The sequence below is a fragment of the Rhinatrema bivittatum genome, chromosome 2 (genome assembly GCF_901001135.1).
Source record: "Rhinatrema bivittatum chromosome 2, aRhiBiv1.1, whole genome shotgun sequence".
Taxonomy (NCBI): Eukaryota; Metazoa; Chordata; class Amphibia; order Gymnophiona; family Rhinatrematidae; genus Rhinatrema; species Rhinatrema bivittatum.
This window is the reverse complement of record NC_042616.1, coordinates 691,596,363-691,616,684: the sequence shown is the minus strand read 5'-3', so window position 1 is coordinate 691,616,684 and position 20,322 is coordinate 691,596,363. Positions and strand designations below refer to the sequence as shown.

At 43.1% G+C, this 20,322-nt stretch overlaps 1 protein-coding gene across 2 annotated transcripts in view; it reads left to right on the top strand.

Moving 5' to 3' along the window:
• Positions 1–20,322, top strand: part of RMDN1 (regulator of microtubule dynamics 1) — a 127,478-nt gene that overhangs the window by 88,007 nt on the left and 19,149 nt on the right. For both annotated transcript variants that reach the window (XM_029591611.1, XM_029591612.1), the window contains one exon: positions 7,129–7,159. In XM_029591611.1, coding sequence (XP_029447471.1) covers positions 7,129–7,159 — 31 coding nt within the window. The remainder of the gene's footprint in view (positions 1–7,128; positions 7,160–20,322) is intronic.

The window sequence follows — 20,322 nt, the reverse complement described above, 5'->3', positions numbered from 1 at the left end:
CAGGCCCGTTCCCAGAGCCACCCCTTATATCTTGTGCTGTCTCATCTAGCTGTGGTGCTGACAAAAGACCCCAGCAAGTACAGGCTCCTTCTCGGAGGGACCCTTGGTTAATGATTTTATCCCTGCAGAGTACTTCTAGGTTCATTTCACATCCTTTGATAATGCTTTGAAGTTGCTTAGAGCATGCAGCCAAGGTGCATTAATGGCAAAAAAGGACATAGATTCAGCCTTCAGGCAGCTGCTTGTACATCCCAACAGCTTCTTACTGCTTGGTTTTCACTTTGAAGGGACATATTATGTCAACATTTAGCATGTTCCTGTGCTGGGCCAATGGGGAGGCAGCCAAATTAAGGTCTATAGCGCATTATCTGGACAACTTTCTATTTGTTGGGAAAGGGGGTATGATGGAGTTTGCATGGCTGTATGATACATTCAGGGAGCTAGAGCATATATTTGGTGCCCCCTTGGCAGACGATAAGTCACAGAGCCCTGTGAATGTCCTCACGTTCCTCGGGATAGAGCTGGAATCCAAACACATGGAGTCCAGACTTCCCCAGGATAAACTAGCTAAACTGGTGAACTTGGTTTCTAGTAAAGTACGAAGTAAGAAAGTCACATTGAAATACATGAAGTCCTTGATTAAAAGCTTGGCATTCACAGTGCAAGTCATCCCAATAGGCAGGGTGGCCCTACCCCGGGTGATTCTGGTGACAGTTGGACTATCTCATGACTACCACCACTTGTAGGTCAGCATATCTCTCAAGGAGGATCTAGTCATCTGGAGGATCTTTTTCAAGGGTTTCAATGGTGTCTCCACCTGGTTTCCTTAGCCAGTTAGCAATGACTTGCAGTTGTATTCAGATGCATCAGTAGGCATTGGATTTTAAGTGTTCTTTAGAGGGGCGTGCTGTGTGGCCTGTTGCCGAGTGACTGAGTGGATCGAGGGCTAACTAGGAACATCACCTTCCTTGAGCTGTTTACCATCTTGGTTGTGATCCATACATGGGGAGAGGATTTGAAATGCAAATAAGTGGTCTTATGGTGCAGTAATACAGCAGTAATACGGTCAAATAATAGGCAGAAGTCCAGGTGTCCAGATTTCAGTTCTTTGAAGAAAAACATCAGCCAGCATTCAGCTCAGTCCATTGCATTAGGCCTTTTGTCTCACCATAATTCAGCCAGTGTAAAGCTCAGTTCATTGCATTGGACCCTTGTTTCACATTGCTCTCACTGAGGTAAAACCACCATTCACAATGAAAAACCATAGACTGCTAGAATTTTGCATCATAGCTGCATCAGGGCTACATCTGAATAAAACCATTATGAGAAGATGACAGTATTACAAAGGTCTACCAAATAATGGCATGAAGTTTGTGTACTTAAAATTTATAGTGAAGTCAGCAATGAAGTTACACAATATTAGGTTCCATATTAGGAGCTACCACCCAAGAAAGAGATCTAGGCGTCATAGTGGATAACACATTGAAATCGTCGGTTCAGTGTGCTGCGGCAGTCAAAAAAGCAAACAGAAAGTTGGGAATTATTAGGAAGGGAATGGTGAATAAAACAGAAAATGTCATAATGCCTCTGTATCGCTCCATGGTTAGACCGCAACTTGAATACTGTGTACAATTCTGGTCGCCGCATCTAAAAAAAGATATAGTTGCAACGGAGAAGGTACAGAGAAGGCGACCAAAATGATAAAGGGGATGGAGCTAGAATCTTAACCAACACCAACCGGGGAGCGCACATCACTCCCATCCTCCGGAACCTGCATTGGCTGCCAATAAAATACAGAATCTTGCACAAGTCCCTCACCATAATCCACAAAACCATCCACAATCAGCAACAGCTAGACCTTCAGATCCCACTCAAACTATCCTCATCTTCAAGACCCATCAGAGAAGCGTATAAAGGAACCCTGCAAATCCCCCCAACCAAAACCACGCGCCTATCAACTACCAAAGAACGAGCATTCTCTACAGCAGGTCCTGCTATTTGGAACAACATGCCTACAGACCTCAGACTGGAACCCTGCCTGCTAACCTTTAGAAAAAAACTTAAGACTTGGCTTTTCCTTCAAGCCTACCCTTAATCTCTCAAAACCGTCAATTCACTAACTAATCAGACTCCGCTTACTCGTCTAGGCATCCCCGCCTAGTATCAATCATTATGTTATTTTATTTAGATCTGCTGTTCCTTGTTTCTAGCTACCCTAGCCCCCAAGTTTGATCTCCTTGTTTTTTGTAACTTTGCCTCTTGTTAAATGGTTTAAGTTTGACCCTTTGTTCCATGTAAACCGATTTGATATGATCCTATTCATGAAGGTCGGTATATAAAAGTGTTAAATAAATAAATAAATGGAACAGCTCCCCTATGAGGAAAGACTAAAGAGGTTAGAACTGTTCAGCTTGGAGAAGAGATGGCTGAGGGGGGATATGATAGAGGTGTTTAAAATCATGAGAGGTCTAGAACGGGTAAATGTGAATCGGTTATTTACTCTTTTGGATAATAGAAGGACTAGGGGGCACTCCATGAAGTTAGCATGTGGCACATTTAAAACTAATCAGAGAAAGTTCTTTTTCACTCAACGCACAATTAAATTCTGGAATTTGTTGCCAGGGGATGTGGTTAGTGCAGTTAGTGTAGCTGGGTTTAAAAAAGGATTGGATAAGTTCTTGGAGGAGAAGTCCATTACCTGCTATTAATTAATTTGATTTAGAAAATAGCCACTGCTATTACTAGTAACAGTAGCATGGAATAGACTTAGTTTTTGGGTTCTTGCCAGGTTCTTATGGCCTGGATTGGCCACTGTTGGAAACAGGATGCTGGGCTTGATGGACCCTTGGTCTGACCTAGTATGGTATGTTCTTATTGTTAAAGAAGATGCAGTTTATATGGAACACTGCTGGGTAGATGAGTTTAGGTAGTTCATGAAGGGAGAGGGTCATCCCTCTACAATTGGAACTTACTAATTTATCCATACATTACATTTTTCTCCTGCCTTATGCACATAGTGCTTTAGGCAAGTTACAATTAAATAAAACAATTAAGGCTAAGATTTCCCTCAAGAAACAATATGTACATACATAGAATATACAAGACCCTATACTATAATAATCACAATACTGTCCTGAACACAATTATAACAATGTTAATAATTTGTAAACTGCCTTTCCCAATAATGCAATCCAATTATTCAAAGAAAACAACAAGATAAAGCATTTTGACAATTTTAATCCAACATTAAATAGTACAAAAAATATCTATCCTGCAAGGAATAATTGAAAAGACTAAATAGGTTAGGACTTTTCAGCTTGGAGAAGAGACGGCTGAGGGGGGATATAATATAGGTGTTTAAAATTATGAGAGGTCTAGAACGGGTAGATGTGAATCGGTTATTTACTCTTTCGGATAATAGAAAGACTAGGGGGCACTCCATGAAGTTAGCGTGTGGCACATTTAAAACTAATCGGAGAAAGTTCTTTTTCACTCAGCGCACAATTAAACTCTGGAATAGACTTAGTTTTTGGGTGCCAGGTTCTTTTGGCCTGGATTGGCCACTGTTGGAAACAGGATGCTGGGCTTGATGGACCCTTGGTCTGACCCAGTATGGCATGTTCTTATGTTCTTATTCCAATGAAGCCCATCCATCATACCCCATAAAACTAGTTGAGGGAGGTAATCTCTCCACAAACATTTCATAAAACATTCCTAAAGCCAATTATTCTATTTGCAAGCATCCTTCCAACCCCAATGGAACAGCCCAACCCACATTATCTGATTCTCATTCCTCCCTCAATTCTTTACTCAAATCACCTGCCCAGAAACAAGAACCCCATTCACCATCACGTCACAGCTGTCCCTAGATTCCTACCCTCTCTTTCCACCCAACTAAACTTTACTGGCTGCCAATTGTGGTCAGGATAAAATGCAAGCTACTGATCTTGACCTTTAAAGTTTTGAAGAGTAGGGGACTACTTTATGTGTAAAACAGGTATCATCCAGTCAGGAGGATTACTTGAATATTAAAGCATGTAAAATGCTAGAGCTTTTTCCTCAGCAGCCCCTGGCTTATGGAATAAATTTCTTTGAAAACTTCAGTTTGAGCCTAATTATTCTACTTTTAGGAAAATGTTGAAAAGTTTTAATGAGTTTATTTATTTTCTTATGTTTAAGAATCATAAGTTTGACTGTTTTGTGCTATCAAATTTTTAGTGAATGATGTAAATTTTTGTTCATTTCAGATGTTGTTTGTTTATTGAACAACTGTTATTGTTGACTTGATGTACTTTCTCTTCCACTGGTTTGTCTTTATCGATGTATATGTGATCTATTTCATTTATTATGTACTATTGTATTATATGTTATATCAAATTCTATGTACGCCATCTTGGCTTGATTTGCAGTCAGGAAAGATGGTCTATAAATTTGCTAATTAAACATGGGCAGGCATATATGGCTTCTTGGTCTTTTGGTACTGAACATATCGAAGCCTAAGAATGAATAGAGTAGTTTCTCCACCTTTTTTCTATAAGAAATTAACATCACCAGAATGACTTAGCATATCTGTTAAGGAATCATCAAGCTCATACATAAGAAAATGAGACCGCTGATGTATTCTAAAGCTCAGATACTTCAAACACTGAAAGATGAATTTTAAAAGCCTGGTACACGCCAAAATTGGGAGAAGCATGCACATGTAGGGCTTATATGCGCCCGCCATATTTTAAAAGCAGCCTACATGGACACGTATCTCCTTCTCACACATCTCACTCAGAATCAAAAAGGGGGAGTGGTGTGGATGAGATATTGGTGTTCCGGGATGGGGGCCAAGAGATGTGTACCTGGGTGCGCGCCCAGATCTAGTGCAGTATAACTTTTACATCCGCTATGGAGGAGGAGTAAGTTTTAAAAACAAACAAGGCATTCCTGAGGGGTTTAAAGGATCTGGGGGGAGGGGGGGAGAGCAGGCTATTAAACAAGAGGGGTTTGGAGGACCTAGCTCTACACTGGGCAAACTGGTGGAAGAACTGGTGAAACTGGCCTTGGCATGGATATATGCCGATTATAGAATTCCCTGACTTATGCGGCTGAAACTCGATTTGCACGGTTGGGCATGCCTACTTACAAAATTAGGCACACACATACATGCGCCAAGGCTATTTTATAGCATACGTGAGCCAATGCACACATGTTAATGAGGGCCTGTGTGCTCCTTTGAAAGTTACCATCCCTATTTTGCTTTATTTGTCCTCTATTCTGCCTTTGCTCCAGCTTTGAATATGTCATGGTCAGGTATGCTGGATGCGAGTATTCCCCCAGTAGAAGTTGTACAGGACTCAACGGCAGAACAGGGCAGGATCTTCTGCGTGGCCGACCACCTTCCCCTTGGGTTGAGCCCGCAGGTTCTGGTGGCCGGCAGGACTTCTCTGGTAGGGTGCATGGTAGGCTGTGTTCAGGGCAGATAGTGTTCAAGTAAAGTCAATGTCCAGGCAGAAGTCAGGGCAGGCAGAGATCAAACAGAGGCAAGGCCAAGAGAGAGTGTGAGTCAGCAACAAAGCTTCATCCAAGAAAGGCTGACTGGGAAGGCAAGGCAAAAGCAGGATAGCGGAACAAGGCTGGATGGAGAGGCAAAGCTGAGCAGAACAAGAACAGGTTAAAACATGGGCAAAACTGTAACAGGAGTGCAAGGCAGAGTTCAGACAGGCTAGATAGGCCACTGGGATGCTTGGACAAGACAAGGGCAAGACTGGAAGCACATAAACAGGGTAGGCCACTGGGAGGCCTAGGCAAGGCACAGGAATAAGGCATGGAAAGGCTAGGCCACTGTGTGACTTAGAGAGGACACTGGAAGGCCAGTGGAGGCCCACAGAAAACAGGAGGGCGACCGGGAGGCCCACAGGTAACAGGACAAACAAACAATAGGCAAGGAACACAGGAACAAACAGAACAAGGCAAGAAGGCCAAAACAGGCCATATTGGGTACACATACAAGGCAGAGATATACATATGAGCTAAGCCACTGGGAGTCCTAGACCCATAGGCAAGAAGGGGCAGGAGACCCAAAGGAAGCAGGAGGACCACAGGGAGGCCCAGACAGGACAAGAACAGGGCATGGTATACACAGACATAGGCAAGCAGGAACCAATGGTAAGATAAGGCAAGACAGGCAATAGACGAGAAGCACCAGGAGGCCCAGATGCTAGGGAAAAGAACAAGGACAAAACAGGTTCGGACAAGAAAGCCACACTGGGAATTAGGGCAAGGCAAGAAGGCCACAAAGAAAAAAAGGGAACTCAAGTAGGCCACAAAGCCATACAGTAACAAGAACAAGCACAAGCTTGGCCAGAGCAAGGAGCTGAGGTGACTTGATGAGGCACTGAGCAAAGTGTGAGGGAGATTCTTATAGGGCTAGCCAAGCTGCCTTCAAGGCAGCGGCTAGAGCGGGTCTGAGCTTGGCCCCGTGAGGGCCTCTGTTGGCGGGGGGGGGGGGGGGCTGCCTAACAACCAAAATCATGACAGAACTGCAAATAATTTTTATTTGCTGTCCTAATTGTTCGTTAGCATCCTTTCCTGCCTTCTGTATCAGACCCTTTTATTTTTACTACGGAGAGGGCCACATGAAGTAAAGAAATGCTGAGGTTGAAAATAGTAATTATTTCTGCCCCTTTTTTTTTTTTTTAAATGTCAGGTTTTACCTGCACGATTAATGGCTGTGTGACCCTTCTGCTTTCTTTAGTGGTTTGAAAATATACCACTGTCACTGTAAAGATTCCTTGAGAGTATTCTTATAAGCATATAATGAATTATTTATCAATGTATATGCTAGTTTTTAATTCATGCATTTGTTTTGGGCACTGTTTAAAAAAATTAGCTCTGGTAGCAGATTCAGACAGTCACAGCACACACTTGTCTCCTGCATGGAGGAGATTTATGCAACAGAAAGAGGCAAGTCATTCTATTTGAGTGATTGATTTGACTTTTTCAGGCTGCAGACCTCTAGATGTGCACTGCTCATAATCATTTTCATTCTGGCCCTTAGTATTTAAGCTAGATTTATGCATATCAGAATTCAAATTTTCAATCTTTATACCATTAAAATAAGGCAATTCTATTTTCTCCTAGGCTCTGCAGTATTTTCTAAAGGCTGAAAAAGGTACTTTTTTCATTTTTTTTATTTCAAGTTCTTCGGCACTGGTGCTTAACGTTATATAATTTTGTGTCTACCAGGATGGCAAATAAGCACTGTGCCCTTGGGAAGAGTTGGGGGAGAAGGGGAATATGCAAAACAATGACGACGACACAAATTCAGCTTCATTATGTGAATACTAAAAAATCTAAATAAATCTATCATCAATACAAGTGAAGAAAATACAAATTCAAATGTGATTACTCATATAGAGAATCTCAACCATGAATCTAAATATTTATAAAGTATGGAGGGAAAACATCATAATGGTCCTGCATTTGTCACTGTTTTTTAATGGTTATAATTTTTCATTATATTTTCCTTGGACCTTTTATCTCAATTGTATAAAAAAAAAACTTGCCTTCTACCATGATGGATTGCCTGGGAGGGTTTGCAGCAATAAAGTTTTTTTTATATAACCCATAATACCACTCAGTGTGTACATTCTTGGTATTGTGCCTTGTGGGATGAAAGCTGTATTTGCTACAGATACCATGAGTTTCAGATAAAACTCACATACAGCCAGTTGAAGCAATGTGAGCTTTATTGTCACTAATATATGCATCGTAATAATTTTATTTTTCCAAATGGAAGATCTGGGCTGTATTCTGTAGACTGACCTGACTGTCTCAAGATGGTGTTTTCTTTGTACCTTTCAAAATATGCTGCTTGCTAACATTTTGTTACCTGGGTCCTGTTTTGGTTCAGTATTAGTCAGACCTTTGCCATCTAAATCTGGGCCTTCAACATTCAGTCAGGTTGAAGTGAAGTGGCAAAGACTGAACTATACACCTATGCCAGTAACAAAAATCATCTAAGTTAGATCTTTCCTAATGTCTGTGCCAGGATATGACATTATTCATTCCATTGCATATCCCTGCAGTACTTCTTGGCAAATGTAATTTAATAAAAAAATTAATATTCCCCCTTTTTGGGAGCACAAAGTGGATTACAAACAGGCAATTTAAAATATCACAGATATTAACAAGATGCTACACAAATCATTCATGCCCCATCAAACAAAAGCAATAAAATATTCATCTACAAAACAGCATACTGAAATTACCTTATCTTTTTAGAATACAATTATATAACAGTATGAATCTCAGAACCCATATCCAATAGGGGTATATGCTGCAGCCACCATCATTTCCCCATCGTTGAAGATAAACAGTGAAAAACATGTTTAATACTTTCTGTAGCCTAATGTCCCACATACCAAATAAGAAAGAAACATGATGGTAGAAAAAAAACGTATGTCCCATCTAGTCTGTACATTTGCCCAATCAATCCAGCATTACAATTCCCATCACTTCCCTAGAGATCCCCTGTATTTATCCCATGCTTTCTTGAATTCAGATACTATTTTTGTCTCTACCATGGCTACTTGGAGGCTGTTCCATGCATCCACCACCTTCTCTGTAAAGTAATCCAGCTGCTACTATTACACTTATTGCTACAATTTCAGCTGCTATGCAGCCTCTCACCGTACCCTGATTACAATGCTTCCCTACCAGCAGAGGCCTCTGATCAGCCCTGCTCAGAACTGTTCTCACCATCTCAACCCTGATCTCATTACTCAGCCTGTCTTGCAGCCTCCCTTCTACCAGGGGACCTCAACAAACATATTCTCCAGGCTAGCCAAGCTCCTCCTTTCTGCCTGCAGCCCTCCAGACTCCAGCCCTACATAATACCAAACCCAAGATGCTTCTGCACCGACTTACCCTTAGCTCTTGCCCTAACCACTCTTGTCTTGCAACCCCTCCAGACCTATCCTTGTCTTGCCTTGCGGCCATCAAGCCTTCTGCTCCTAGCCTTCCTTGCCTTTAGCTGCCCGGCTTCGTGCTCCTTGCCTTGCAGCCTAAGGGCCTTCTTACTCTTTGCCTAGCCTTGTGCCCTATCTAGGCCTTTCTCTGATTTCTGGCCTATCTAGGCCTTGCTTTGCTCTGTTGCCTATCTAGGCATCTCCTTGCTTGCCCCTCGGGGCCTTCTGATATCACTGCCTTTGGGCCTTTATGTTCCTTGTTCCATGTTGTTCCTGTCTTGCCTTGTACTGTTCTGTCTTAATCTGTTCCTGTCCAAGCCTCACTTCCACCTCACCTGCACGCTATCCCTGTCTATGCCTCAGTTCCAGCCTTACTTGCATGCTGTTTTTGTCCAAGCTTCAGTTCCAGCCTTACCTGCATGCTATTCCTACCTAAGCCTTAGTTCCAGGCTTTCCTGCACTCTATTCCTACCTAAGCCTTAGTTCCAGGCTTTCCTCCACTCTTACCCTGCCTAGCCTTACTAGCCTGTCCAAGCTTTGCTCCGCCTTATGAACCCATCAAAGCCTTGCACTAGATTCACTAAGATGGTCCATCGCCGTGGAGGCCTACTGGTCCCCAGAACCCCTGGGCTCAACCTGCAAGTGAGAAGGCTAGTTAGGTGGAAGAGTAGCCTAAACTTTACTCTGCTGTCTTTTGCTACTCCAAGGGTAGTGTATCCTATGTTCTGTATGGACCAGAGCTATAACACTTACCAGCCAAACAATATTCATTGATTTCCTTCAGAATGAGAAGTGAATTCCAAATACTGGGGGCCTCTCTGCTTTTGAGCACTCCCAAGAATGCTCTTTTTGTTGTCTTTACAAGACAAAGTTCTTTTAGAGAAGAGATCAGAAGTCTGAAAACTCTTTCCTGTTCATATCTCAGATCAGTCAAGACTTGCAGGGAAGAGTTTTGGCTCTTGATTCCACATGTGCTTAAACAACTAGGCATCAAAATTCCTCATGTGGTGCCAGTGTTAGTTGGACTATCAAGGTTGGCTTGAGAAGTCCAGCTAAGGCTTTTTCCTTCCATAAATCGGTAAAGCAGCTGTTGCAACCCGTCGGTCGCAGACAGTTGCGACCTCTCATGCTCACCTCTTTTTTTCCCTGCACCGTCAATCATGGGAAGAATGGCGGCCTCCGCCAACCAATGCCGACCTCCCCGGCGTCCCCGGGATGGCGTGGGTGCTGCTGACCGCCATCTTACTTCCGGAATCACCTAGGCATACGTTTTGCACAAGGGCCTCCTTTTGTATACGTCATGGCAGGTACCTCGAGGTCATCCCCTCCCGATGACGTCAACTTGCTGCTATACTTAAGCTGACCAGCCCATTGCTAAGACGAGTTAGCAAGGAGTTCTCTCTTGTTAAATCCGCTCCATTCCTAGATCTCCTGTTCCAATATCACTTCGTGGCATTTGGACGCTCTGGGTAACCGCTCCACAGGGGCCCTTCCGCGTTCCTGGCTATCCGCTCCTCAGAGGGCCTTCTTGCCTAGGGCTACTCCTGGAATTTCCTTATGTGAGTACCTTCTTCAGTTCCTATGATACCAACATTGCTGAAGTCTCCATGGTGCCTTGGGCCACTACCGTTCTTCATCATTATCGCTTCTACATATCTTGAGCTGCAGGGCATCGTTGCATCTACTTCAAGGTCCATTGCTTGGTTCCTGTACCTCAGACCTCAGCTACCTAGTCGTCACCTACAGTACAGTCATCCTCTGCGTACCCCGCGCTGCGGGCCACTACCGGACCTTCTCATCTGCAGTACCAGCCTGAGTATATCTTATTGCTCAAGAACTGTGTTTTGTTGGCATTCCCCACTCCACGGGTTATGCCTTATTTTTCTCTCTAATAAAGTCTCTCTCACAGCTGTGTCCTATGTCGTTGAGACCACGCCCACTGACGGTGAGGCTCACAGGGCTCCTCCCTGTGGGCGGAGACATCTCTCATCTCAGCCCACGGTTCACAATTTCCTACAAAACCACAACAGCAGCTGGTCATCAGATACCCATTACCGGAGGAGACACTTGAGCTTTTGATGTTTCAAAAGGTGGACACGTCAGTTTCAGCAGTGACCAAGAAAAACCACCATTCCGGTGACAGGGTCCACCTTGCTGAAAGATGGGCAGGACCAGAAATTAGAAGTTCACCTCAAGATGATTTTTGTGGTTACTGCTTTGGGTATCTGGGCTATGGTATGCAGCAGTTTTATGCAGAGAACTTGTTTACACTGCATTCAGCAGTTGCAGGCAAAGGCGACATCATTGTCCTCCATGAAGCAGGTGGAGCGCTTGGAGGCAGCGATGGCCTATGGGGAGGATGCTCTATATGACTTGATTAGGTCGTCCTCCAAAGTGATGATTTCAGCAGTTTCGGCCAGGTAGCTGCTCTGGTTAGCAAACTGGTCTGCAGATGTTTGGTAAATGTTTCAGCTGGTGCCCTCCCAATCAAAGGCATGTTTGGGGAGGAATAAATGCATCTGGTGAATCATCTGGGAGAGTCCAGATGCCGGAGGACAAGCTGAAGGGGTGGGGGTGGGGGAAGAAATCTTTTCACACCTTTTCGCAGTTTAGAGATTAAGCAGAACAGAGGCCCTTCAGCAGGACACAGTCTTTTCAAGATAGATGAAAGCTGACCCAAGATACCCCTGGTCAAGGAACTGGGGGAGCTAAGTATTCACAATGAAACAAGGTCGATCCACTCTTCTCTTGGGTGGGGTTCGGTTGGCCTTCTTTATAAGAGTGTTCCGGAATCACAATGGACCAGGGATTTTGGGAGTGATAAAATTATTGCTACGTGTTAAAAATTTAATGCCCGGTTTGGAAAGCCTTCATAGTCTCCCCTTGCACTACTCGTGCCAAGCGGTTTGCGACACAGTGGACTGTTTGCAACAGCTAAAAGTGATGATGCTGATTCCCAGAAAAGAATGGAAATAAGTCTGTATTCTGTTTATTTTGTGGTCCCGAGAAAGGAAGGGATGTTCAAACCGATTTTGGATTAAAGAAAGTCACTGCGCCCCTCAAGGTACCACAATTTCCTATGGAGAAACTGCATTCGGCCATAGTGTCAGTTTGCAAGGGAGAGTTCCTGGCATCACTAGACCTCACAGAGGCTTACCTATATATCCCAATCAGGTAGGAGCACCAGACGTTACTGCAGTTTATGATTCTGGGAGACCATTTTCACTTTTGCGCCCTTCCTTTCGGTTTGGTGACAGCGCTGTGTACATTCACCAAAGTGATGGTGGTGGTGGCAGCAGTAGCCCTTTGGAAGGAAGGAGTGCTAATATATTCATATCTGAACGACTGACTCATTTGGGAAAAGTCGGTGGACTGTCAGCTGGCGGTACAGCGGGCCCTAGAAAAGTTGAGTGGCTCTGGGCAGGATGGTAAACCTAGTGAAGAGCCATCTAATGCCATTCCAATCCATAGAGTACCTAGGGGCTCGATTCAACACCTGGATTAGCAAGCTGTTTCTCACGTAGGACAGGATGGAGAAACTACAGAGTCAAGTATGCTGCCTTTTGTGACTCAAGGTGCCCAGAGTTTGGGATTATTTGCATGTCAGGGGGTCTATAGCATCGACGGTGGATCTAGTTCCCTGGATGTTTGTGCATATGTGGCCACTTCAAAGAGTGCTCCCCTCCTGTTGGATCCTGTTATTGGAGGAGTAGCAAATTTCTCTTCCCCTTGGGGGGTGGGGGGACATCGGTGGGTCAATCTGGAACTGGGGATGGAGTTGGAGATCCCAGATTGGGTGATAGGCAACACAGACACCAGCCTCTCCAGTTGGGGAGCAGTGTGTCAGGGCCAGACCACATAGGGTCAATGATCAAAGGAGGAGGCATCTCCATGGTTACAAAAATCTGGCAGTGCAAGTTCTGTTGGACATAGCAATGATGGTGGCTTATATCAGCCAAAAGGGAGAGACCAAAAGCCGGATATTTTCTCAGGAGGCTCAGTTATTGGTTCATTGGATGGAGCAGCACCTGGCAGTTCTGACAGGGTCTCACATATCCGGGGTGGATAATGTGCAGGTAGATTTTCTTAGCAGGCAAAAGTTGGACCCGGAGATTAGGAGCTGTCAGAGGAAGGAATGCTTCTCATTTTGGCCAGGTGGGGAATGCTTCGCATATACCTGATGGCATCGAAATGAAACACAAAGGTGGTGGGTTTTACAGTCAGGAGAGAACTTGAAATAGAAGGAATTGATGTTCTGGTGCCACTGTGGCCATCGGGGATTCCTCTTTACATCTTTTCCCCATGGCCGTTGCTGGGCAGGGTGCTACTGCACATAGAGTGACACCTGGGTGAAGTAATGCTCGTGCAACTGGAATGGTCATGTCGGCCATGGTTCGCGGATCTAGTAAATTTGGTAGTGGACGATTAGTTAAGATTTGGTTACCTTCAAAGACGGTTGCGCTGGGGTTCCATATTTCCAGATCAGGCAGATTGCTTCTGTCTCGCTGCTTTGTTTTTGAGAGGAACCGCGTGAGATAGAAGGGGTACTCTGAAGAGCTCATTGCCACCTTACTGCAGGCCAGATGACTGTCCACATCCTTGGCTAATATTAGGGTGTGGAGGATTTTTTAGGGTTGGTGTGCTGAACAGGGTGTGCAATCTACTCGGGCTTCAATTTCCCACACCTTGGCCCTTTTACAAAAAGTTCTAGTGAGGGGTCTAGCCTATAATTTCCTTTGGGTACAGGCAGTGGCTTTAGGCTGTCTTCGGGGTAAGGTTCAGGGAGGTCCCTAGCCTCACATCTGGCTGTGACTTGTTTTCTTCGAGGGGCAAAACACTTGTGGCCCCCAATGTGGAAGGTGTGTCCCTCATGGGAATCTTAGTTTGGTGATGAGGGTATTGTGTGAGGCTCCATTTGAGGCTCTAGGATGAGTCAAAAGGATTTAGCCCTGAAAGTGTATTTTTTGTGGTGATTTGTTTGGTCGGAAGAATTTCAGAGCTTCAAGTATTGTCTTGTAGAGATTCCTTTTTTCAGTTTACAGAGAAACGTTTGAACGGTGCCCTCATTTTTGCTGAAGGTTGTTTCAGTCTTTCATCTTAGTCAAACTGGATTTTTCTGCTTTTACGAATTTGGATTCGTCTGTGCTGCAAATGAAGGAACTTCGTGTGTTGGATGTGTGGCGGGGTTGTTAAGGTATCTCTAAGAGAGTAATAGTTTCCAGAGATCAAATCATTGTTTTGTGCTTTGGAATGGGCCAAGAAAGGGTGCAGAGCATCCAAGGCTACTATTGCGAGATGGCTGAAGGAAGCGATTAGCTTGGTGTATATTTGTAAAAGCCCCACCCGGTGTCGGAGGTTCTAAGGGCTCACTCAGCTCAGGCACAGGCAACCTCATGGGCTGAGTGTCAGCTGGTTTCTTCACAACAAATACGTCAGGCCGCTACTTGGAAATCACTGCACACTTTCTCCAGACATTACTGGTTGGATGTCCAGGATCTAGACATTGAGGGGTTTGGCGAGAGTGTATTGCGAGTATCAAATTCCCTCTTGGGTACATCCCCGGAGTCTGGACTGATTTGGGATATGAACAGGAAAGGAAAATCGGTTCTTGCAGCTAATTTTTGTTCCTGGAATACCACAGATCAGACCAGAACCCCACTCCTTCAGTAAAGCCTGCTTATCATGGCAGTTTATTTGGTTACATGATGTTCTGCTTACTGTTGTTGGAATGAGTTTTCCATAGAGGGACCGCCTCCCTTCTGCTTGATGAGGGAGGATGAGGGTGTTAGTTATTGTTATAATTATTCTCATCGTGGCTTGGGTACAGGTCATACTCGGGGAATGCAGGTAGCAATCAAGGTTAAGTAGCAGTGTCAGTAAAGCTTTTCTTCTCTGTCTCCGTCTGCTGGCAGAGATGCAAAACTTAGGAGTCTGGATTGATCTGTGGTATTCCAGGAACAAAAATTAGCAGGTAAGAACCAATTTTCCTGTTGGCTGAAAAGGATATGACAGGTGATACTGACCAAGTTTAACAATAAAGAATTTGGGATCCATCTGATTGATAACATGGAATATTAAGCAGAAAATATTAAATTATATGTGTTGAACTACTTGGAGCCAGTGCAAAACGTAAGTAGAGCAGGGGCTTTCTCCTGACAAATATACCCTGTGACTGTCCTTGCATCCTTATTTTGAATAACCTGAAATCTAGATATTGTTATCTTAGGCAATCCAATATAAGGTTGTGCTCATAAGTTTACATATCCCTAGCAGATTTTGTAAGATGTGTAGCAATTTAAGAAAACGTGAGTGATCAGACAAAAATTGTCCGTTATTTTTAATGTGTTTCAAATTAAACTATTATGCATCAAAGAATAGCACAATAATTAAACAAACCATAGCAATAAAGGAAATACTAAACGGTCCCATTCAAAAGTTTGCATACCCTTAGTTCTTAATATCGTGCAGTGCCTCCTTTTGCATCAATGACGGCTTGCAGTCTTTCGTGATAGTTGTGAATGAGGCCCTTTATTTTCTCATATGGTAAAGCTGCCCATTCCTCTTAACAAAAACCTCTAGATCCTGTAAATTCTTTGGTTGTCTAGCATGAACTGCATGTTTGAGCTCCCCAAAGTGGCTCAATGATGTTGAGGTCAGGAGACTTTGATAGCCACTCTAGAACCTTCACTTTCTTCTGCTGCAGCCACTTAAGGGTCAAATTGGGCAAATGTTTTAGATCATTGTCATGTTGGAAAGTCCAAGGTGCTCCATGCACAGCTTCCTGGGTGATGAATGCAAACTCTCCAATATTTTCTGATAAGCTTCTGCATTAATCCCGCCATCAATTTTGACTAAATTCCCTGTGCCGCAGTAGCTCACACCCCCCCCCAAAACAGCAGAGATCCACCTCCATGCTTCATGGTAGGGATGGTGTGCTTCTCTTTTTATAGCGTTTATGGCTGGGATCATAAAGTTCAATTTTAGTCTCATCATTCCAAATTATTTGTTCCAGAAGTTTTGAGGCTTCTCTAGGTGATGTTTGGCATATTTTAAGTGGTCTGTTTTATAGTGTTGGTGCAGCAATGGCTTTTTTTCTGGCAATTCTACGAAGCAGCCCATTTTTATTCAAGGATCTCCTTATTGTGTATGCTGAAACACCCACACCACTTTGTTTCAGAGAAGCCGCTTATTTCACTAAAAGTTACTTGTGGGTTTTTCTTTACATCCCGAAAAATTTTCCTGGCAGTTGTCTGAAATCTTTCTTGGTCTACCTTAGCATTAATAGAATCCATAACTTCCCTCTTCTTGATCAGAGTTTGAACAGTACTGATTGTCATTTTCAAATCCTTGGATATCTTGTTATATCCAAATCCTGATTTATGAAATGTATAGCCTCTATATCACTCCATGGTACGACCTCATCTTGAGTATTGTGGTGACCAGAACTGCACACATCTCAAAAAAGATACAGCAGAATTAGAAAAGGGGCAGAGAAGTATGACCAAGATGATAAAGGGGATGGAACACTTCCCCTATGAGAAAAGGCCGAAGAGGTTAAGGCCCTTCAGCTTGGAGAAGAGATGGTTGAGGGGAGATATGATAGAGGTCTATAAAATAATGAGTGGAATGGAATGAGTATACGTTAATCAGTTTACTCTTTTAAAAAGTACAAAGGCCAGGGGACACACAATGAAGTTATTAGGTAATATATTTAAAACTAATAAGAGAAAATAATTTTTTAGTCAATGCATAACTAAGTTCTGGAATTGATTGCCAGAGGATGTGGTAAAAGCTATGGGGTAGATTTTCAAAGAAGCGCGTGGGCGTACATGTGCGCACGCTACCTGGCGCGCACACATAGACGCCTGATTTTATAACATGCGCATGCAGGTGCACGCATGTTATAAAATCGGGGGTCGGCGCGCACAAGGGGGTGCACAATTGTGCACCTTGCATGCACCGATGCCCGCGGCCTTCACCCGTTCCCTCCCAGGCCATTCCGATTTCGGAGCGGTCTGTGAGGGAGTTTCCCTTCCCCCTATATCCTTCCCACCCCTTCCCCTAACCTTCCCACCCCATAGCCCTATTCTGACCGGCCCCCCCCCCCCGATCTCTATCTTACCTTTTGCACCAGCCGGCAGCCTGCCAGCACACAATCCTCTGACACAGCGGGAAATGGCCGCTGTGCCGGAGGCCTCTGGCCCCGCCCCCAGAGCGCCCCTTTTTTAAAGCCCCGGGACTTAGATGTGTCCTGGGGCTTTATGCGCGTCGCCGGGCCTTTATAAAATAGACCCGGCGCGCGTAACCCCCCCCCCCCCCGGATTTACGCGAGTAGGGCTTTTAAAATCCGGCCCTATTAGTATAGCTGCGTTTAAAAAAAATGTGGACAAGTTCCTGGAGGAAATGTCTACTAACCATTATTAAAGTAGAGTTGTAGAAATCCACTGCTTATTATTGGGATAAACAGCTTGGAATCTTTCTAAGACTTGGGATCCTGCCGGGTAATTGTGACCTGGCTTGGCCACTGTTGGAAACAGGATACAGAGCTTGATGGACCCTTGGTCTGACCCAGTATGGCAAGTCTTATTTTATGTTCTTAACTACTTTTGCTTGCAGATCCCTTGATAGTTCTTTTGCTTTCCCTATAGTTCAATAACCATCAAAGTCAGTGCAGCCCTAGATGAAATGCACAAGGGTTTCTTAAGAACTAAGAAACTCATGATTATTTATATACAAACATTAATTACAATCAAACAAGGCCCAGGTGTGGATACCTATCCTTCATTGCCATCTTAACCTGTGTCAACTTGAGTGTGTATTATCAGCCCAAACATTCAAAGGTATGTAAACTTTTGAACAGGACCATTTTATTATTTCTCTTATTGCTATGTTTTGGTTTTTTAATGATTGTGCTAGTCTGTGATGCATAATAGTTTTAATTTGACACACATTAAAAATAACAGACATGTTTTGTCTGATCATTCATGTTTTCTTAAAATGCTATACATTTTACAAATTCTGCCAGGGGGTATATAAACATATGAGCATAACTGTATATACCTAAAAGGAGCATCGTAATCCCACCCTCAAATATCCTAATACATTGCTAGTACATTAATTGATTACCAAAGATTATTTTACTTGTCAGATGACAAAAATACAAGTCCATTGCTTGTCACTACTAATAGAGCAAGTTCTCATATCTCCATCAGTAAAATTAACGAATGCTGAATCATAATGTTAAAACAAACCACAATAAAACAACGTTCCCAGGCACCTGAAGCAATAGGTAGCAATCCAGCAAAAGGAGATTAACATGCAAAAATGATGAATGTTCCCAGGTTCTTGCAGTAAAACCTTTAAGTATATTAAAATCATATACAGGTAATTTCAAAGATATTAACGCCTGACATGTTTCGCCAATAAAGCTTCTTCAAGTACAATTATAGTTTAACAAAGACTGACCCCACACCCATAGTGTCTTCACTAAAACCAAAAAAAGAAAAAACATCACACACTTACAAGATCTTCAAAAATGTTCATACCAAAGAAACAACAAAATGTGTCCTTACTGATCTCAAACCGCTAGACACTTTTCACTAACAGCTTCACAGCGTCTTCTTGTTACAAAAATTCTACACTCATACCAAAACACTGCCCATAAATTGGGCATGCAAACTTAAATCAACCAATCAAAACTCCACAATTATTTAAAGACATATACCCATATTACCAATGCTTATAAAATTTAAAGAAATACTCCCCATTCTATTCCATTAGTTAAACCAGCAGGACTCAAAGAACCCAGTGCAAAAATACACCTCTCTTCTCGCCAAAAAAGAAAACGGTCAACACTAACTGCTTTAATTTTCAAAAATCATTGGAAAAAACACCTGATATCCAGAGAATGTCCTTATTCCAACCAATGTGTTGTCAATGGTGCTTCCATCCAGCCATGATGAATCGTGCTGTAGTTCTCGGATATGTCTTTTAATAGCCTGCCCAATCTTACCAGTGTAAATTAAATTACAAAGACATATCAAATGCACTAGCTGGTGCAATTCATGGGTAGTAGAATATGAGCACAAAGGATACACCTTCCCTGACCATGGTTATAAAAACTTGCCCATAATTAAAGAGAGAGCACATTTTGCAATAACCGCAATTTTGATGGCCGCATCTGGTCTGTACAGGTTCATTATCAGAAAAACGTGAAAATTCTAACATATCGCACAAACTGCACACTCTTTTAAAAGCAAACATACATAGGCAAATCATCTGAAAATTGCTCATGAAGATGGACGAGAGGCTAATGTTGCTGATACATGTTAACTGAGAAGAATTGACGGTTTATTTGTGGCACCGTGAGCAGTCAGTGACTGGCCAGAGAACAGACTCAGGATGGATTCTGGCTTTTTTCTCATAAGCCTTGAACAGGTTCCTAAAGAGGGAAAAGTTCAAGATTAGCATCTTGATTCCCTTTCTAAAAACAAGAGAACTAGCTATGCTGTCTAGATCTAAAAGATACTTAGACCCACTTAAAGATATTTCCAGATCACAGAAAATATCTGATTCGTATTAGGGATTCACCAGCTTCAGTAAGGTATACTGCCTTTCTGTCGTGTCAGTTCCACATGTTTTCACAAAATGGCTTGCATTGATGACAGTGCAAATTGGGGTTGCACATGTTCCCTTTCCTGGATGATTGGTGGGTCAAGAGTACATCTCAGGGAAGAGCCACAGAATCAATGAGCAGAATCATCTGGGTGTTGGAGTTGGAGTTACTAGGGTTTGTTATCAACCACTCTAAGTCTCACTTAAGCCCATCATCTCAATTGGAATTTATAAGAACACTTGCCAAAGACATGACTTGGGCAAGAACCTTCTTCCCACAAGAGAGAATTATCACATTGATATATGTAGTGGAGAGGATACGAACAAGTCAGCAAGCATCAGCATGGACATGTTTAGGTTGTTAATCCTCAGGGTATCAACAGTCCATATTATTTTCTTGGATCCAAAAATCAAAGTGGGATCAGGCCATTCATGATCTTCAGAACAGTATCTGAATAATCCAGCCTCTGAAGGATTCCCTATTCATAATGGCTGATCCATTATAATCTGGTCAGAGATCTACCCTTTGAAATTCATCCAGTTCAAATTGTCCTAGTCATGGATGTGTCTGACTTGGGGTGGGGAGCCCATATAGAACACCTCTGTACCCAGAGACTTTGGTTGACTTAGGAAAAGCTTCATCAGATAAACTTCCTAGAGGTAAGGGAAAGTCAGTATGCTCTGAAGACATAGAAACGTGATGGCATAGGGCCTGTCTAGTCTGCTTATTCACAACAACTAATTCAGCTTT